This window comes from Lutra lutra, chromosome 9 (genome assembly GCF_902655055.1).
Source record: "Lutra lutra chromosome 9, mLutLut1.2, whole genome shotgun sequence".
NCBI lineage: Eukaryota > Metazoa > Chordata > Mammalia > Carnivora > Mustelidae > Lutra > Lutra lutra.
The window spans coordinates 74,859,038-74,880,825 of NC_062286.1; the positions used below are offsets into that span (position 1 = coordinate 74,859,038).

The 21,788-nt window shown below is 34.4% G+C and overlaps 1 protein-coding gene across 7 annotated transcripts in view; it reads left to right on the top strand.

Annotated features, from left to right (window-relative positions):
* TSGA10 (testis specific 10) overlaps positions 1–4,619 on the top strand; it is a 127,253-nt gene extending 122,634 nt beyond the window's left edge. For all 7 annotated transcript variants that reach the window (XM_047746225.1, XM_047746227.1, XM_047746228.1 and 4 more), the window contains one exon: positions 4,531–4,619. In XM_047746225.1, coding sequence (XP_047602181.1) covers positions 4,531–4,555 — 25 coding nt within the window. In that variant the 3' untranslated portion in view covers positions 4,556–4,619. The remainder of the gene's footprint in view (positions 1–4,530) is intronic.
* Positions 4,620–21,788: the final 17,169 nt, after the last annotated feature.

Consider the following 21,788-nt stretch of genomic DNA (forward strand, 5'->3'; position numbering starts at 1 on the left):
CATGTAATCCGTGTCCTAATACCCACCACCTGGTTCCCCCAACCTCTCACCCCCCGCCCCTTCAAAACCCTCAGATTGTTTTTCAGAGTCCATAGTCTCTCATGGTTCACCTCCCCTTCCAATTTCCCCGAACTCCCTTCTCCTGTCTAACTCCCCTTGTCCTCCATGCTATTTGTTATGCTCCACAAATAAGTGAAACCATATGATAATTGACTCTCTCTGCTTGACTTATTTCACTCAGCATAATCTCTTCCATTCCCATCCATGTTGCTACAAAAGTTCAAAAGCTTTTTTTAATTAAAAAATGAGTTGCAGTTTTCTTTATATAGGTTTTGAACATTTAAGTTTATTCCTAAATCATTTATCTTTAGTTTTTTCTCTCCATTCATTTTCTCTTCAAAAAATGCTATTTTTGCATGTTAATTTATCATCACGTTATTGTGCTAGATTTTTTTTATTGTTTCATTAAGTTTTATCATTGACTCATTAGGGGAGTCCAGATATGTTATCATGTCATCTGCAAAAAAGAGATTGTTTTATTTCTTCTTTGCCTATTTTTATCTCTTGAATTATATTCTCTAATTAATTGCAATAGCTAGTATCCTCAGAATAGTGATAAACAGTAGTGGAGAAAATGGGCATCCTTGTTTTGATTCTGACCTTAAGTGGGAATGCCTCTAGGGTTTGTCAAGTAAATGTAAGATGCTGGCTTTAGGACTGAGGTATAAATGTTTTATGATATCTGCCCATTTTTATTTTCTCAAGATTGTATATTTTATTAGGAATGGGTGTTTAATTTTTTCAAGGGCTTGTTCAGCATCTATAGAGATATGGTTTTTCTCTTTAGAACTGTTACTTTGTGAGTTATTTGAAAAGATTTTCAGATATTGAACCATCTTTGAATTTATGGTATAAACCTTACTTGGTCTTAATGTATTCTATTCTTAATGTTCACTTATATTTTATTGTAGATTTGTGTATCAATATTTGTGATATTGGTCTATAATTTTTTTCTTTGTACTCTCTTAGCAAGTTTAGATATCAGTGTTATATTTGCTGCAAAAAAGGAATTTGAAAGTTTTCACTTACTGTGCTTTGAAACAATTTATGTAGTTTGTGATCATCTGATCTCTAAGGATTTGTTTGGGTTCACCTGTGAAACCACACAGCCTTGGTTCTTTCTTTTTTGTGAGGTATACTTCCTTGATAAATTTTTCTGTTTTTGGGGGGGGGTTGTTTTAAGCTTTTTATCTCTATTTGTCTAAAAATAATCTATTTTCTCTAGGATCATTTTTCTAAAGATTTTGTTTATTTGAGAGACTGAAAGAGAGAGAGCATGAATGTATACATGAATGGGGGAGGGATAGAGGGAGAGGGAGAAGCAGACTCCCCACTGGAGTCTCAAGATGGAACTCATCCTGAGACCCTGGGATCATGACCTGAGCTGGAGGCAGAGCCATGAGGTGCCTCTCTCTAAGTTTTTGAATTTATTTGCACAGAAGTAACCAATGCTTTATCTTATGAATTTTTTTTAAGATTTTATTTATTTATTTGAGAGAGAGAGAGAGAGAGAGCATGAGAGGGGAGGTCAGAGGGAGAAGCAGACTCCCCATGGAGCTGGGAGCCCTATATGGGACTTGATCCCAGGACTCCAGGATCACGACCTGAGCCGAAGACAGTCGCCCAACCAACTGAGCCACCCAGGCGCCCCTATCTTATGAATTTTTAAATTTCCTTTCTATAAATAGCTATATCCCATTGTCATTTCTTAATTGTAGATATGTGCTTTCCTCTTCTATTTCTTTGTTACTATAGCCAGTGACTTGTTTACTTTGTTTATTGCCTCAAAGAAACAGCATTTTGATTTATTGATTTATTTTATCTTACTAATTTATGGTTTCATTTATCTTATTTCTTTCCTCTGCTGTCTTTTTATTTACTTAGTTGGTTTTGTTCCCTCAGTATCTTAAGTTAGGAATTTAATTCATTTATGCCATTCTTTCATTCTTATTGATATAAATATTATGAATTTTCCAGTGATCATTACTTTAAATGTATCCCATAGATTCTGATATGTTGTTTTTATTATCATTTTTTTAGAAGTTCTGTAATTTCTGTTTGTGTTTTCACTTTTACCCAAGAGTTATTTGATAGAAAATCTTATAATTTCCAGTTAGAAGAGCTTTTTGTGTTTCCATTTCATTTTTATTTATTTATTTTTTTTTTAAAGATTTTATTTATTTATTTGACAGAGATCACAAGTAGGCAGAGAGGCAGGCAGAGAGAGAGAGAGAGGAGGAGGAAGCAGGCTCCCTGCTGAGCAGAGAGCCCGATGTGGGGCCCGATCCCAGGACCCTGGGATCATGACCTGAGCTGAAGGCAGAGGCTTTAACCCACTGAGCCACCCAGGCGCCCCTCCATTTCATTTTTAAATTTCTATGTTATTGCATTGTGATTAGAGAGTATTGTTTATAATGTTTCTATTGTGGAAACTACCGATGTTTTCTTTGTACTTTACTACATGATGAATTTGTGTGGATAGTTCACGTGCCCCTGAAAAGATATATTTTTTTCTTATCAAGGTATATATTTCTGGTGTGTGTGTATATACATATAAAAGATTTACCTTTTTAATTTTATTTAGTTCTTTTATGTCATTTCTTAATTTTTATTCACTTGACCTGTTTTACTAAGAATGGTGCTTTAAAATCTCCTGTTATTATTGTTTTTATTTCTTTATCTCCTATAAATTTTGTTTTATGTAAGTTTGCTGTTTTGTTTGCTGCATGGATATGTGGAACTGCCGTATCTTCATTATGGAATGTAGATTTTATGAAGTGTGCCTTTCCAATACATTTAATTTTTTGGAGTTGGGAGGGGCTTGGTGTCTACTTGTCTAGTATTAGAGTTGGAGGTACTAAAGGTCTCCATCTGCCTTGCAAATCTTTGTCCATCTCTTTATTTTTAGCTCTTCTGAGTCACTGAATTTTAAGTATCTCTCTTATTTATAGTATGGATTTAAGTTTTGCTTTATGAGCCATTTTAAAATAGTGGATGAGGTAAGCTTTTTCACATTATTGATATGACTTTAAAATTTGGTCTCAACTCTGTCATATTATCTTATGATAACTGTGTTTATTGTGTGACATTTACTGCATTTCTCAATTTGCTTATTCTTTGCTTTTGGTCATTTCTTTTGATATTCAAGGCTTGTATTTTATTATAGTAGTCACCTTCCTCTTAGTAATTTAAAGAGTGCCATTAATTCTCTTTTTCTTACTTAGCCTTTTGCTGTTAGTTTTAAATTGTATATTTTGACTGCCACCTATTACCTAGACAACAGTCAATGTATTTAATTTACTTTCCCCAACCGCTGATCTGTTAACTGCCCCTATATATTTAACTTTTCAAAGTTGTCCTATAAATGGAATCACATATATATCCTCTAGTGGCTGACTTCCATGCAGCATAATATATTTGAGATATATCCAGGTTGTTGTATGGATCAGATTTTGTTGCATGTTCCTTTGAACTGCTGAGCAGTATTTCCTTGTATGTCTGCACCACAGCTTTGTTTGCTTTGTTACGCTTTTTATTTTGAAATGACTACATTCTCACAAGTAGTTGCAAAAATAATACAGATAATCCCACATATCCTTACCCCAACTTCCCCAATGGCAATATCTTATAAACTGGGAAATTGATTTTGGTACAGAATGATTAACTAGGCCATAGGCCTTATTCAGATTTCATTTTTACATACACTCATATGTATGTGTGTGTGCAGTTGGTTTTTTTTTTTTTTTTTTTTTTTTTTACATAAGACTCATCTACCACAGTTACAAGCGGAATACCATACTATATTGTCCATCAGAACCAAGGAATTTGCTCCCTCTTGTGATAGCCTTTTTATAGTCACACTCCTCTCCTCCTCCTCCCTGGCAAACACTGATTTGTTCTTCATATCTTTAATTCTGTCATTTTGAGACTGTGATATAAATGAAATCACACACAGTGTATAACATTTTGAGATTGGATTTTTTCATTTAGCACAATGCCCATGAGATCCATCCAAGTTGTATTTACAATCATCAAAGACTCTTAACTATAGGGAACAAACTGAGGGTTGCTGGAGGGGCTCTGGGTAGGGGGATGGGGCAAGTGGGTAAAGGACATTAAGGAGGGCACTTGATGCAATGAGTAGTGGATGCTATATGCAGCTGATCAATCACTAAACTCTACCCCTGAAACTAATAATATACTATATGTTAACTAAATTGAATTTAAATTTAAAAAATTTGAAAAAGAGAGTTCATTTCTTTTTGTTTTTGAATATTATTCCATGTTATGGATATATCAACAGTTTATGAAAGCTGAATGAAAAAAAATACATTGTCTATGTTTTCCTTCACAGAGGCTGGGAAAAAAATTTTTAAGTATTGACAAAGTAATGTCAGAATACATGTTGTACATCAGTGAAATCTTAAATTTATTAAATTTATTAATCTGAGATTTTTTTCTCTCTCATAGGAATCTTTGCTATAGAGATTTCTGACACAGGAAAAGATTCTTCACATCCTTGGGAAAGGTCAAAGTTACAAACTGATTTTTTTTTTTTTGCTACATGATTGCATTTATCTTTTGAATGCTTGACAATGTTAAATGTATTTATTAACTTTGTGCCTCTGAATCTCTGTTCTCATGTGCCATATTGCAGTGATCTGAGATGACTTATAAAAACAAAAATGCATATGGCTTTCTATCCGTGCAGTAATAGTGAGTGTAAAATCTGCTTACTTCACTATTGAACACTGTTATGTTAACTATCCGGAGTAAATAAAGAAGCTTATAAAAAGAGGGAAAAGTGTTTTTACAAAACTGATTTCCTTTCCTTTCTTGATATCTCAAATAATTGGTTAAATTTTTTCTTTGTGATTTATGCTTTCATTGATGGAGAAGTTGTGTCAAAATAGGCAAAGTTTACTAATACTGGCCTGGGACCCAATATTCCATTTGGGAACCAACCTGACATAATTTCCAGGCCATAATCTGATTTCAAAGCAGCAGATAGTAGGAGTGTTTCAGAGTTTTTAAATCCATAGTATTGTACCACTAATTAACATACATTTTCTGCAATTGTGTTTACCCGTACTATTTTTAGAAAGGTAGGTGATGCTATATTGTCAAGAATGTAAGATTTTTAAAAAATCTGTATTTTAATAAGTTTTCTTTACAATATTAAAGTACTGCAATCAACTTAATTGCCATTTTATTTATTTAAATTTTTGCCTGTGGCAGGTGTCTGTAACTTAGAGTAACAAGTTTAGTGATGTTTTCTTATTTCTCCTAAAATTTCTTAAATCTCTTCCCTTTTCTATCCATAGGCTTTGATTTAATGTTGATATTAAAGCCTGAACACTACTGTATTTTACTGATTGATATGAGCTATTTGTATTCTTTCCATTTTAATAAAAAAAAGTCCTGTCATTAATAATATTCATATGAAGTAGACAATTTCTCATTTTATGTAGTTACTATACAGTATCACTACAATAGAATAGTGCCCTGATTTAGGTCTTGTTTAATCACTAGCATTCTGATATTTTACTATAAATTCATGCTATATATTGACTTTAGTTTGAGTTTTAAAAACCTTGAGGTTTACCCACCTAGTTCAAGATAGTCATTACAGATTGGTTTTAAAAATTGAATAATTTAGGGGTGCCTGAGTGGCTCAATGGGTTAAAGCCTCTGCCTTCAGCTCAGGTCATGATCCCAGGATCCTGGGATCGAGCCCCACATCGGGCTCTCTGCTCAGTGGGGAGCCTGCTTCCTTCTCTCTCTGCCTGCCTCTCCGCCTACTTGTGATTTCTGTCTGTCAAATAAATAATAAAATCTTTTAAAAAATTGAATAAAATAAGATGTCCTTTTTATAAACATTTTAGAGAATAATATACAAAAAATTGTTCTTGCTAATATTAAGTAATATACTGATAAATATGAAAAATTAACCTTCGATAGGTGATACAGTGGCCTAACCACTAGATTACCACAGCATTAATTTTAGTCTATCTACCTCCTAGAAGAGCTGACAAGGAGCTGAGTGTCACCTGTCATTTGCATTTAACATATGTTGTATGTGGAGGGCAGTATGTGGGAAAAGGAGCATGAGAGAATAGGAATGAACTACATAAGAAAATATTTCTGTATTTGATTCAAAGTCTACTTTATTTGTGCTGTTAATTACAGAATATTTAAAGGAAAATTGTATGTTAAGTATGAAGGGGTCAACTTATCCAAAGGTTGGGAAACTGCAACTGTATTCTATATTAAAACTCAAAGAAAGGATTTTTTTTCTATGGTAGTATTTAAGAACACATATCATTTTAAACGAGATTCTAATCATTTCAGATAAATATATAATAGCCTATTGATATGGTAGAGACTATAAAATCCATAATGCAGAAACTATATGAGACAAATTCTTTTCTTGATGACAAAAAAATCTGAAAAAGAGCTCTCAGCTTTGAAATGTCATGTTCAATACAAAGCTTCCACTCTTACTGAAGTAAGGGTGTTTTGAAAGAAGATTGTTAATCCTCCAAGTTAAATATCTCATGGATGTTGTGTTTCAGTAGATCTCAACTAAATTCAACAATGTCTCCCCCTTGCATTCTCTGCCTTTGTTTCCCATAGTAGAGTGTCATCAGCTACCATGTCAGAAGCCTGAGCCCTTGCCCACATGCCATCTCAGGTCACTCCATTCCCTTCTCACTCCACACATTCAGTCAACTTTATGAGACTGACGCGCTACCTACTGCGCTAACGAGGCACCTCATTCAGTCAACTTTAAATGTCATTTCCTACTACATGATATTGCTGAAAGAAATTAATTGCTGAAAGACCTAATTAAATGAAGACTTCCACATTCATAGATTAAAAGGCTTAATATTGTTAAGATGGTAGTATTCCCCCAAACCATCTCCAGATTAAATATAAGCTTATCAAAATACCAGTGGAGTTTTGTTGTTGTTGTTTTGTGTTTTTTATTGTTGTTTTGTATTTTTTGTTTGTTTGTTTGCTGTAGAAATGGAAAAGTCAATCAGAAAATTTATGTGGAATTGTAAGGGACCCAGAATAGGCTAAAAAGTCTTGAAACAGAAGAACAAAGTTGAAGGATCCATATTTCCCAATTTCAAAAGTTAATACAAAGCTGCAGTAATCAAAATAGTGTGGTACTGGCATAAGGATAGACATATGAATGAAAGGAATGGAATTGAAAATCCAGAAATAAACCCATACATCTATGGTCATTTGATTTTTGACAAAGGTGCCAAGACCATGCTATGCAAAAAGAGTAGTCTCTTCAGCAGTGATGCTGGGACACTTGGATAACCACATGCAAAAGAGTCCAGCTGGACCCTTACACACCACATACAAAAATCAACTTAAAATGGATCATAGCCTAAATTTACATGCTAAACTATAAAACTCTTTGAAGAAAACATAGAGGCAAATCTTCATAGCCTTAGATTTCACAATGGTTTCTTACATATTATGACTTAAATGACAAGCAACATGAATAGATAAGGTGGATTTCAGCAGAATTAAAATCTTTGTGCATCAAAAGTCACTATGAAGAAAGTGAAAGATAACCCAAATAATAGGAGAAAATATTTGTAAATCATGTATCTAATAAGGGTGTTAATATCCAGAAAAATAAAAAATTTTTACAAACTGACAACAAAAAAACAACCCAATTAAAAAAATGTGCAAAAGACTTGAATAGGCAATTCTCCAAAGAATGTATACCAATAGTCAATAAATACAAAAATACTAAATTCTCATTAGTTATTAGAGAAATGGAAATCAAACTGCAATAACATCACTTCATGTGCACTAAGATGGCTATCATAGGAAAGATAGAAAATAACAAATACTGATGAGGATGTGGAGAAATTGGAACCCATTGCTGGTGGAAATATAAAATGGTGCAGCCACTGTGGGAAACAGTCTGGCAGTGCCTCAATAAATTAAACATAGAACTATCATATGACCCAGCAATTCAACTCCTAAGTATATATCCAAAAGAATGGAAAAAGTATTCAACAAATATTTGTACATGAATATTCACAGCAGCTCTAATTCAAAATAAGCAAAAGATAGAAACAAATGTCCAACAACTGATGAAAGAACAAACAGAATGTGATACATCCCTATAGTCCAATAGTCATAATAGTCATAAATATGAATGAGTTACTGTTACATGGATAGCCCTTGAAAACTAAGTAAAATAATCCAGACATAAAACCACATATTTTAATATTCCATTCATATGCAATATCCACAATAGGCAAATCCCTAGAGACAGTGCCAATTAGTGGCTGCCAGAGGGCAATGGAGAGAGACTGCCTAGTGGGAACAGGGTTTCTGTTTAGGGTGATAGACAAGTTTTAGAACAAGATAATGGTAATGGTTATACAACATTACAAATGCGCTTAATGCCACTGAATTGTACAATTGTAAGTGGTTAAAGTGGTAAATATTATGGATATTTACCACAATAAAAAAAGTCATTTTCTCAAGTTTTCTCTGACTCCTAACATTGATCTAATAGGGTCAGATTCTAAAACACCCAGTATTTCTCCTTAGAGGGCAGTTATAATTAATTATTTGTGTAATATTTGCACATATATTGTAATATTTGCACATTTGCTGCATATCTGCCTTCTTTACTGTAATACATATCAGGGCAGGGGATGATATCTACCTTCACTGTTGTATCTGCTACCAGAGTATAGCACAGTGCTTAACACATACTAGGTATTCTATAAACTCTTCTGGAACAAATAAATGAATTATCCCTAATTCCTGACAAGTCTATCTCATAAATATCTTTGGAATGAATCTACTTTTTTCTCTTCTCACTGTAATCCAGACTATAATAACCTCTTAATCTAGAATAATGCAACAGCCTCCTATTAGCTCTCTCTTCTTTCAGTCATACTTCCATTTAATCCATTATTTACACTGTAATCAAAGAAATAGTTTTAAAACACAAGTACAATCACATCCCTCCCCACACACATACCCTTTGAGTACCAAATTTGGCATTATGCTAAGCCTAAGCTCTTTAACATTGTCCTCACAGACCTCTCTGATTTGCTGCTTCTTTTTTTTTCATCTCTTGTGTATCATAACTCATCCCACCTACATTATAATTATATATTATAGTTATTCTGAATTACTTTCAACATTTGGAACAGCTTATGCTCTTTTATCTCTTGGCCTTTGCACATTCTCTTTCTTCTGCCAAGGTCATTCATTTTTTCCTCTCCCATTTCCCCTCACAGCCTGGAAAATTCTTGTTTGGCTTAACACAGTGTCCTCAGCCCCTCTCATGGTGCCTGGCACATAGTATGTGCTCAACGAATATTTCCTTTAAAAAATGAAAGTCTAGGGCACCTGGATGGCTCAGTGGGTTAAAGCCTCTGCCTTCCACTCAGGTCATGATACCCCGGGTCCTGGGATCAAGCCCCGCATCAGGCTCTCTGCTCAGTGGGGAGCCTGCTTTCCCCTCTCTCTGCCTCCCTCTCTGCCTACTTGTGATCTCTGTCTTTCAAATAAATAAATATTTAAAAAAATAAAAAAATAAAAAATGAAAGTCTAACTAGATTTCTATGTTCTATATATTCTTCTACTTGTTATTAATTTTACTTATCCTTTGTGCTCCATTGCGTTCTTACCATGTGGTCTTGTTTGTATGCCATAGCTGAAAGGCTGTGAGCTCCATGAAGGCAGGGAGAATAGTCTGATTTGTTTATCATGTATAGACTATGCTAGAATTATGGTGGCTTTCAGTTGATACATAGTCCTTGAAAGAATATATAATAAAGGTGGTTAAAATCATAGTTTCTAGAGTCACACTGCTTGTCTTTGAATCATATCTCTACACTTACTAGCAACGTACTTAAGTTAAACTTTCTAAACTTTATTTTCCTTATTTGTAAAAGATGTGTCTATAATAGTGCCTGACTCAAAATAATATGGGGATTAATTGAGATAATAATATACCTAGAGTGTTTAGTCTCAATACAATGTCAGACAATATAGTAGATGGTCAGTAGATGTTTTTAATCATTTGTTGAATTGATAAAGAAATCTATATGTTTGAGACTTAGGGAAAATGTGGCTGGAGAAAAAGATTTGGTAGTCCTCGGCAGGTATAGGATGGGAGATCAAACAAATGAAAAACAAGATAGGGAAAACATAAGGCAGTTCAGAAAAAGAAAGATTAACCATGGTTTATCAGATGGCTTCAGTTGTAAATAGTACTCCATAGTCATAATAATGTGAATGCCAAATATAAATCTCAGTAAAATTATAAAATTAATTAACAAGAGGATGAAGGAAGGGGAAAGAAGCAATGTATGATAAAAGCCTGGAAAGGAACTAAAGCTAGATTTTCTTCTTTCATAGTGGGATGTCGATAGATAATAATTAAAAATGGAAAAATCAAGAAATAACAATATAAGTATGTTGTTTAGAGACAAGGATACCTAAACAATCAACTAAAGAGGTAAAAATGATTGCCTTTGGGAGAGAGGAATGCAGAGGTGAGAATATGTCTGGCTGAATACTGTTGTCTTACCTTGAAGAACTATTTGAATCTTTTATAACACTGATTAAAATAAAAACAAAAATGCATAAATATTAACTTTTTTATATTCTTTTGTTTTAAGGGAGAAGATGAGAGATGGGTCAATAGCTAGAAGGATTTGAAACTCTCTAAACTCATCAGCTCTAAATTATTTTACCCTTCTCTGACCTCCTATTAAAATGCTTAACCCTTGGGTGCCTAGGTGGCTCAGTGGGTTAAAGCCTCTGCCTTCAGCTCAGGTCATGATCCCAGGGTCCTAGGATCGAGCCCCACATCGGGCTTTCTGCTCAGTGGGGAACCTGCTTCCTCCTCTCTCTCTGCTTGCCTCTCTGCCTACTTGTGATCTCTCTCTCTCTGTGTCAAATAAATAAATAAATAAATAAATATTTAAAATGCTTAACACTTTTAGGCATGTATCATGTAATTGCCTTGTATTACATCTGTTTGTCTTATGTTTCCATTTTCTAATAGGCTTTGAATATTTGAGGTGAAAGAATATATTTTTATTCATTTATATCTTTATCCCCAGCCTTCTCCTGTTCAAAGCAGTTCTTCATACATGACAGGTTGTCTTTAAATATATGTTGAACGAATGAATATTTAACTATGTCCCCACTTCATTTGTATTTTGCTTTGTTTTATCAGATATACCTGGACCCATTGTTTAAGTTTTTCATTGTCTCACCATGCTGAAAATGTAAGTAGTTATTTAATGAAAGCTAGGATGATTAACAGGTGCAGTATCAGATCTCTAAATTTTGGAACTAGATAACCAACTTTATCAACATGCCAAAACTAGTTTTCTAAAACAACCTCCAATGTTCTAATGTCCTAGAGAAATAAAGTGCAACACATTTCTACCTTTTGTACCCCTATAGCACTCTAACTATCTTCATTTGCTTAATAAGTGTTCTCTTATTTGTATATGTCAGGGCTTATTTGTGATGTTCTCTGGGACTGAGAAGATATACTTTGTTTCTGTCCCTAAAAACATTTCCTCTGAGTCAGAACTGCAGTTCTTCCACTTGCCCTGTTCTTCCTTTTAATGACCTTTTTAGATATAATTCACATACCATATAACCCACCTGTTTAAAGTATGAAACTCAATGGTTTTTAGTATATTCACAAGAGTTATGCAATCATCATCACATTCTAATTTTAGAATATTTTCTTTCATCCCAAAAGAAACACCATACCCATTAACAATCACTCACTCCCTATTCCCCTCCATACACTCAACCTTAGACAACAGCTAAGCATCTTGCTGTTTCTCTTATTTGCCTATTCTGGATATTTCACATAAAAGGAATCATATGACATATGGTGTTTTGTGACTGGCTTCTCTCACATAGCATAATGTTTTCAAGGACTTTCTACATTATAACAGGTATTGGTATTTCATTCATTTTTATTGCTAAATTGTATTGCACTGTATGAATATACTGTATCTTATTTATCCATTCAGGAGTTAATGAACATTTGGATTGTATCCATCTTTTGGCTATTATGAATAACTATTTATGTACAAGTGTTTGTGTGGACATATATCTTCTATTTTTTAAAATATTTTATTTATTTATTTTACCAAGAGGGAGAGCACAAGCAGGGGGAGCAGCAGAAGGAGAGGGAGAAGCAGGCTGTTCACTAAGCAGGGAGCCTGACCTGGGGCTTGATCCCAGGAGCTTAGGATCATGATCCAAGCTGAGGGCAAATGCTTAACTGACTCAGCCACCCAGACATATGTTCTCTAAATGTATCTAGGAGTGAACTTTCTGGATCATACAGTAATATCTTTAGGAATCTCCAATCTGTTTTTCAAGCAGTTGTACTATTTTATATCCCCATCAGCAGTGGGGGTCCAATTTCTCCACATCCTCACCAGCACTTGTCTTTTTTTTTTTTTTAAGCTACTTTAGTGGGTGTAACATGTTATTGTTTTGATTTGTGTATTTCCCCAATGGCTATTGGTAATGAGTATCTTGTCATGTGCTTATTTGCTATTTATATGTCTTTGGAGAAATGTCTATTCAGATTCATTGCCTTTTTAAAAATTGGGTTATTTTTATTGTCAAGTTGTAAGTTTTCTTTATTTGTTCTGGATACTAGACCCTTTTCAGCTGCAAATTTTTATCCCATTCGTTGGTTGCCTTTTTACTTTCTCAGTGGTATCACTTATACTACATAGCTTTAATTGGTAAAGTCCAGTTTATGGTCTTTTGTTACTTGTATTTTTGGTGTTCTAAGAAACCATTGCCTAACTCAAAATCATGAATATAGTTTCTTAGGTTTTCTTTTTTTTTCTTTTTGTTTTTCTTTTTTGGTGTAGTCCCAATAGCTTATTTTTACCTTTCTTTTCCTTGTCTGAGGAAACATATCCATAACTATGTTGCTAAGACCAATATCCAGGTGATCACTGCCTGTTTTCTTTTAGGAGTTTTAAAGTATCAGGTCTCACAATTTGATCTTTAAACCTTTTTGAGTTTATTTTTGTGTACAGTGTAAGAAAGAGGTCCAGTCGCATTCTTTTGCATGTATTTGTCCAGTTTCTGTAATACCATTTATTGATTCTTTTTATTTTTTAATTAATTTATTTATTTTTTGTTTTATTTAAATTCAAGTTAGTTAACATATAGTATATTATTAGTTTCAGGGTAGAGTTTAGTGATTCATCAGTTGCATATTACACCCAATGCCCTCCTTAATGCCCATTACCCAGTTACTCCATCTCCCTACCCACCTTCTCTCCAGCAACCCTCAGTTTGTTCTGTATCATTTATCTCCCTGTTTTTACCTTTTATTTTTCCTTCCCTTCCCATATGTTCATCACTTTTGTTTCTTAACTCGACATATGAGTGATATCATACGGCATTTGTCTTTCTCTGACTAACTTATTTCACTTAGCATAATATCCCCTAGTTCTTTTTTTTTTTTAAAGATTTATTTATTTATTTGACAGACAGAAATCACAAGGAGGCAGAGAGGCAGGCAGAGAGAGAGGAGGAATCAGGCTCCCTGCTGAGCAGAGAGCCCGATGTGGGGCTCGATCCCAGGACCCTGGGATCATGACCCGAGCCGAAGGCAGAGGCTTTAACCCACTGAGCCACCCAGGCGCCCCTCCCCTAGTTCTATCCATGCCGTTGCAAATGACAAGGTTTCATTCTTTTTGATGGCTGAGTAATATTCCACTATATATCACATTTTCTTTATCTATTCTTCCATTGATGGACATCTGGGCTCTTTCTGTAGTTTGGCTATTGTGGACATTGCTGCTACAAACATTGGGGTGCATGTGCCCCTTCGAATCACTATGTTTGTATCCTTTGGATAAATACCTAGTAGTGCAATTGCTCTATTTTTAACTTTTTGAGGAATCTCTATAACATTTTCCAGAGTAGCTGCACCAGTTTGCATTCTCACTTCGCATTCCCACCAACAGTGCAAAAGGGTTCCTCTTTCTTCGCATCCTCCCCAACATCTGTTGTTTCCTGAGGTGTTCATTTTAGCCATTCTGACAAGTGTGAGGTGGTATCTCATTGGGATTTTGATTTGTATTTCCCTGATGCCAAGTGATTTGGAGCAATTTTTCCATGTGTCCATTAGCCACTTGTATGTCTTCTTTGCAGAAATGCCTGTTCATATCTTTTGCCCATTTCTTGACTGGATTTTTTGGGTTTGGGGTGTTGAGTTTCATAAGTTATTTATAGATTTTGGATATTGGCCCTTTATCTGATATGTCGTTTGTGAATATCTTCTCCCATTCCATAGGTTGCCTTTTAGTTTTGTTGATCATTTCCTTTGCTGTGCAGAAGCTTTTTATCCAGATGAAGTCCTAAAAGTTCATTTTTGTCTTTGTTTCCCTTGCCTCTGGTGATGTGTCTAGTAAGAAGTTGCTGTGGCTGAGGTCAAAGAGGTTTCTGCCCTGTGTTTTTCCTCTAGGATTTTGATGGACTCCTGTCTCACATTTAGGTCTTTCATCCATTTTGAATTTATTTTTGTGTATGGTGTAAAAAAGTGGACCAGTTTCATTCTTCTGCATGTGGCTGTCTAATTTTCCCAGCACCATTTGTTGAAGAGACCATCTTTTTTCCATTGGATATTCATTCTTGCTTTGTCAAAGATTAGTTGACCATAGAGTTGAGGGTCCACTTCTGGGTTCCATTGATCTATGTGTCTGTTTTTGTGCCAGTACCATACTGTCTTGATGATTACAGCTTTGTAATAGAGCTTGAAGTCTGGAATTATTATGCCTCTGGCTTTTGTTTTCTTTTTCAACATTATTTTGGCTATTCAGGTCTTTTCGTTCCATACAAATTTTGGAATTGTTTGTTCCATCTCTGTGAAAAATGCTGGTGGTATTTTGATAGGGATTGCCTTGAATTTTTAGATTGTTTTGAGTACCATAGACATTTTAACACTGTTTGCTCTTCTGATCCATGAACATGGGATATTCTTCTATTTCTTTGAGTCTTCCTCAATTTCTTTCATAAGTGTTCTATAGTTTTCAGACTACAGCTATTTTTCCTCTTTGATTAGGCTTATTCCTAGGTTTCTTATGCATTTTAGTGCAATTATAAATGGGACTAAACCTTGATTTCTCTTTCTGCTGCTTCACTGCATAGAAATGCAGCAGATTTCTGTGCACTGATTTTATATCCTATGACTTTGCTGAATTCCTGCATCAGTTCTAGCAATTTTTTGGTGGAGTCTTTTGGGTTTTCTACATAGAGTATCATGTCATCTACAAAGAGTAAGAGTTTTACTTCTTTTTTGCCAATTTGGATGACTTTTATTTCTTTTTGTTTTCTGCTGCTGAGGCTAAGACTTCCAGTATTATGTCAAACAACAGTGGTGAGTGGACGGACATCCCTGTCTTGTTCCTTACCTTAGGGGAAAAGCTCTGTTTTCCCATAGAGGATGTTATTATCTGTGGGTTTTTAATATATGGCCTTTGTGATGTTGAGGTATGTTTCCTCTATCTCTACTTTGTGGAGGGTTTTTAACAAGAAAGGATGCTATATTATATCAAATGCTTTTTCTGCATCTATTAAGAGGATCATATGGCTCTTTTCTTTCATTAATGTAATGTATCACATTGATTTATTTGCAGATGTTGAACCACCCCTGCAGCCCAGGAATGAATCCCACTTGGTTGTGGTGAATAATCTTTTTAATGTACTTTTGGATCTAGTTAGCTAGTATCTTGTTGGGAATTTTGCATCCATATTCATCAGGGATGTTGGTCTCCTTTTTAGTGGGGTCTTTGGTTTTGCAATCAAGGTAATTACGGACTCATAGAATGAGTTTGGAAGTTTTCCTTCCATTTTTATTTTTTGGAACAGTTTCAGAAGAGTGGATATAAATTCTTCTTTAAATGTTTAGTAAAATTCCCCTAAGTCATTCAGCCCTGGACTCTTGTTTGGAGATTTTTGATTACTGATTCAATTTCTTTGCTGATTATGGGTCTGTTCAGGTATTCGGTTTCTTCCTGTTTCACTTTTGGTCATTTATATATTTCTAGAAATTTATCCTTTTCTTCCAGATTACCTAATTTGTTGGCATATAATTGCTCATAATATTCTCTTAAAATTGTTGGTATTTCTCCAGTGTTGATTGTGATCTCACCTTTTTCATTCATGATTTTATTTATTTGGATCCTTTCTCTTTCCTTTTGATAAGTCTGGCTAGGGGCTTATCAATCTTTTTAATTCTTTCAGAGAAATAACTCCTCGTTTTGTTGATCTGTTCTACCATTTCTTTGATTTCTATGTTATTGATTTCTGCTCTAATCTTTATTATTTCCTTTGTCCTGATGGATATAGGCTTTATTTGCTGTTCTTTTTTCAGGTCCTTTAGGTGTAATGTTAGGTTGTGGATTTAAGACTTTTCTTGCTTCTTAAAGAAGGCCTGAATTGCTAGGTACTTCCCTCTTAAGACGCCTTTGCTGCTTCCCAAAAGTTTCGAATTGTGTTTTCATTTCATTTGGTTCCATATATTTTTAAATTCTTCTTTAATTTCTTGGTTAACCCATTCATTCTTTAGCAAGATATTCTTTAACTTCTATGTATTTGTAATACTTCCAAATTTTTTCTTGTGGTTGACTTCAAGTTTCATAGCATTGTGGTCTGAAACTATGCATGATATGATCTCAGTCTTTTAGTACTGTTTGAGGCCTGATTTGTGACCCAGTATGTGAAAAAGTGAAAAAGTGCTATTTGTCAGATACTTTTTTCTGTATCTAGTAAGTTGCTTATGTAGTTTTGTCCTTTATCCTGTTAATATGGTATATTACAAGAATTTATTTGTGGATATTAGAACAACCTTGCATTTCTGAAATAAATTCAATTCTACTTGGTCATGGCATATAATCTTTTTTATTATCTTTTTTATGTGTTGCTGGATTTCATTTGCTAGTTGAATATTCTTTGAATATTGGTTAGAAGGAAATTTATACTTGTAACCACTTGTATTAAAAAAAAAAGATCTCAAATCAATAAACATTTCAATATACAAAACTGTTTTTCTGTTTCATATTCTATTAAACATTTTTTGCATATATCTTCATTAAAAAATTGGCCTGTGGTTTTATTTTAGTCTGGTATCTTTGTCTGGTTTTGATATCAAGATAATACTAATCTCATAGAATTAGTTGATTAGTGTTTTTCTTATTTTATGCATGGGTTTATTTAGGATTGACATTAATTCTTTAAATATTTGGTAGAATTCACCAGTGAGACCATATTGTCCTAGGTAGCTTTTAAATTTATTCGATCTCTTCACTTGTCATAAATCTCATCAAAATTTCTATTTCTTCTCTAGTCAGTCTTGGAAATTAGTCATACTGTTTTCTCTAGCAGCTGAACCATTTTACATTCCCACCAATAAAAAAGTTTCCAATTTTTCTAAGTCATTACCAACACTCGTTATATTCTGGAAAGTCTTTGCTTCACTTTCCTTTCTGAGAGATAGTTTTGTTAGTTATGGAAATCTTGATTGAAAAGTTATTTTTCCTAGTACTTTGCATATATCATCCTATTGCTTTCTGGCCTATATTCTTTCTGATGATAAATCAGCTGTTAGGCTTCTGGAGTTCTATTAGAACAGTTGAGAAGTCAGCTGTTAATCTTTAATTAGGGTATATACTGAATGGTTTTTCTCTTGCTGCTTTCAAGTTTTTCTTTTAGTTTTTAGTTTCAACACCTTGAGTATGATGTGTCTGTGTATTGATATCTTTGTGTTTATCCTTTTAGTTTGTTGTGCTTATTGGACATGTAGGTTAATATATCAAATTTGGGACTTCTCAGCCATTATTTATTGAACTGCTTCTTCTTTCTCTCTTGTTTTCTGGTATTCCCAGGACATGTACATTGCTGAGTTTAATAGTGTCTAACATTTTTCTGAGGCTCTGTTCATTTTTCTTCATTTTTTTTCTCTTTAGCTTTCAGATTGCATACCAGAATTCATAGATAAGAGGAGTTCCTTTCTTTGAATTGTGGTTAGAAAGTGCATCTTTATTACTGTCAGTTGAGATGGGCAGAGGGTTATGGCATGGGGAGTCAAAAGGGGCCATTGAAGCTAAGTAGAGGAATTCCCCAGGCTTTCAATACAGAGAAAGCTCTTCTTGTGAGAAAGTTATCTTTTCAGCTGGAAAACATGTTTCTAGTATCCCCTCCTCTTACTGTGGCTCCATGACTAAATGGAGAAAGCCCACCTCCTTTTTTTAATTGAGGTATAACTAACACAACTTTATATTAGTTTCAGGGGTACAACATAATGATTTGTTATTTGTATACATTGTGAAATGATCACAGTAATTCTAGTTAACACCTGTCACTATACATAGTTATAATTTTTCTTTCTTATGATGAAAACTTTAAGGATCTACTCTCTTAGCAACTTTCAAATACACAGTACAGTATTATTAACTATAGTTGCCATGCTCTACATTACATCCCTATGGTTTATTTACTTTATAACTGAAAGTTTATATTCTTTGACCCCATCACCCATTTTGTCCACACTCCACCCCTCATTTCTGGCAACCACTAATCTTTTCTTATATCTATGAACTTGTTTTCTTTTTAAAGATAACCCATATAAGTGAGTATTTATCCTTTCTCTGACTTATTTTATTTACTGTAATGCCCTTGAAGTTCATCTGTGTTATAGCAAATGGCAAAATATAACTCTTTCTTTATGGCTGAATAATATTCCAACATATGTATATACACATACGCACCACATTTTCTTTATCAATTCATTTAACATTGCATACTTAGGTTGTTTCTGTACCTCGGCTATTGTAAATAATGTTGTAATGAACATGGAGGTGCTTATTTCTTTTTGAATTAGTGTTTTTATTTTATTTGGGTGAATACCTGGAAGTGGAATTGAGGAATCATATGTAATGTTATTTTTAATTTTTGAGGAACCTCTATACTCTTCTCCACAGTGGGATTTACATTCCCAACAATGCATAGGGTTCCCTTTTCTCCACAACCTCATCAACACTTGTTATTTCCTGTGTTCTTTTTTAAGATTTTATTTATTTTAGAGAGACCATGAGCAAGCAAGAGAGAGAGAGAGCATGGGCAGGGGGTAGAGAGAGAAACAGACTCCCCATTGAGCAGGGAGCCCATTGCAGGGCTCCATCCCGGAACCCTGGGATGAGACCTTAACAGATTGAGCTATCCAGCCACCACTCTTGTCTTTTTGATAATAGCTGTTCTAATGGGTATGGGCCAGTATCTCATTTTGGTTTTGATTTGCATTTTACTTGATGATTAGTGATGTTGAACACCTTTTTAAGTAGAAATTGGCCATGTCTATGTCTTCTTTGGAAAAATATCTATTCAGAACCTCTCCTCATTCTTTAATTGGATTGTTTGGGGGTTTTGGCTACTAAGTTGTATGGGTTCTTTATATATTTTGGATACTATTGCCTCATCAGATATGATTTGCAAATATTTTCTTCCATTTAGTAGGTTGCCTTTTCATTTTGTTAATGGGTTCCTTTGCTGTGCAGGAGTTTTTTGTGTTTTAAATGTTTATTCTGTACTTAGAGGAAATTTTGCATCTTATACCTACACATTTAGTAAAATGAAGACCATATTTCATAAAGCTTCAACAAATAAGAAAAGATAAAATGTATAAATACCCCGCTTTTGTCGCTCAGGAAATGAAGAATTAATATTTTATGTTTATTTCCCTTTTTTGAGGTAATGTTAACTATGTGTATGGTCAAAGAGCTGGTATCTACTTAGGTATGACAAATACCTAAATAGTTGTGGCCTGTTTCAATGATGCAAGGAAAAAAATCCATCGTCTGCTTGTTACCTATTTATATGTATTTTGTTGAGCTGGATTTAAACCAGTTTTATCTCGGTATAATACAGAGTTTATGGTAATTTTTTTAAAATCTTTTTTTTTTTTTAAGATTTAAATTTATTTGACAGACAGAGATCACAAATAGGCAGAGAGGCAGGCAGAGAGAGAGGAGAAAGCAGGCTCTCCACGGAGCAGGGAGCCTGATGCAGGGCTCTATCCCAGGACCCTGGGACCATGACCTGAGCCAAAGGCAGAGGCTTTAATCCCCTGAGCCACCCAGGCGCCCCGAGTTTATGGTAATATTAATGTATTTGCATCATCTCTTAGGCTCTCGCATATGATATAATAGAGATGCTATTTTTTAGTATTCTGAAATAGAAATCTTCTGACTCTTCAGTGTGCTAGAAATGTCTTCTGCTTCCTCAGTTTTCTTAAAAGGCTGTGGAATCTCAGGAATTGTTCTTTTTTTAAAAGATTTTATTTATTTATTTGACACAGAGAGATCACAAGTAGGCAGAGAGGCAGGCAGAGAGAGAGGGGAAGCAGGCTCCCCATTGAGCAGACAGCCCGATTCGGGGCTCAATCCCAGGGGCCTGAGATCATGACCTGAGCTGAAGGCGGAGGCTTAACCCACTGAGCCACCCAGGCGCCCCTCAGGAATTGTTCTTAAAGGACCAATTTCTTTACTGATATTTCCATGTTTCCATCAAACTCAGAGCAATTTGAAGTAAGCCTAGCTCAAGAGCAGCTAATTAAATTCATCTGTGCTTGTTTATACTTCAGGATAATGACCTCTAGAGAAATAGGCCTATGGTTTGATTTACTTCTGATGACAGTAATAGAATCAAGAATGTGTCCCATTGTTTCTGATTATTTTCAAAGGAAAATAGTTTTTTGCGGGTATAATGGACATAACATTTTATTAGTTTCAGGTATACAACATTATGATTTGATATTTCTACCACAAAGGAAAATGTTATCTGTATTTAAGTATTAGCTTAATTTGGTATTTAATTTCATATAATTCTTCCTATTTTTCTTTCATTGGACTATCAGAACATCTTCACCAATTTATCCTTAAACACCAGTGACTTTCATTATAATAGATGGCCAATAAATATCTGTTGAATGAACACATGAATGAAACCTATTTTTCATGTTTATTGAGGCAAAGGGTTTCTCTCAGTACTTTTCTGTAACTCTAGGAAATCAATGAAATTGCACTCCTATGCAGCCTGTCTCAACATGTTTCCCATACATCTGCCAAATAGATGGTAAAGTACATGCTTCTCCATTGGCAATATAGACTTTGCACTACTGAGGGGTTCTCTTCAATTGCATTTAAGTTTCTGAGATGTGGCCCACTTATTTCCACCTTCTAAACATTTCTAACTAAATAAAACATAGCTTTAATAAGTCTATGTAATGATTTGTATAATCATTTCTTCAGAAAAAAGCAGATAGCTGGTCTTTGCACCAGTGAGTAAAAGGCAAATCTGAAGAAGGTGGTTGCAACCAGGAAACAATTCAAGAACACTTCCTCAGCAGCACAGGGTTGTAAAATTCAATAATGAAGTTAACCCATGAGGAAAAAGTTACTTTGAACATTTTTAGGACTTCTGTTTAGAAGATGGCAGCTTATTCTAGGTTTTGTAGGCATTAATATAAGGCCTGATTATTTCTATTAGAGGAAAGCATGTATTTTAATCATACAGAAGATTATATAATACAATTGTTTTAGTGAACTAAATTATCGCAAATCCCCAAAGAACTACCAGGTGAAGATATGGAGCACATGATGTGT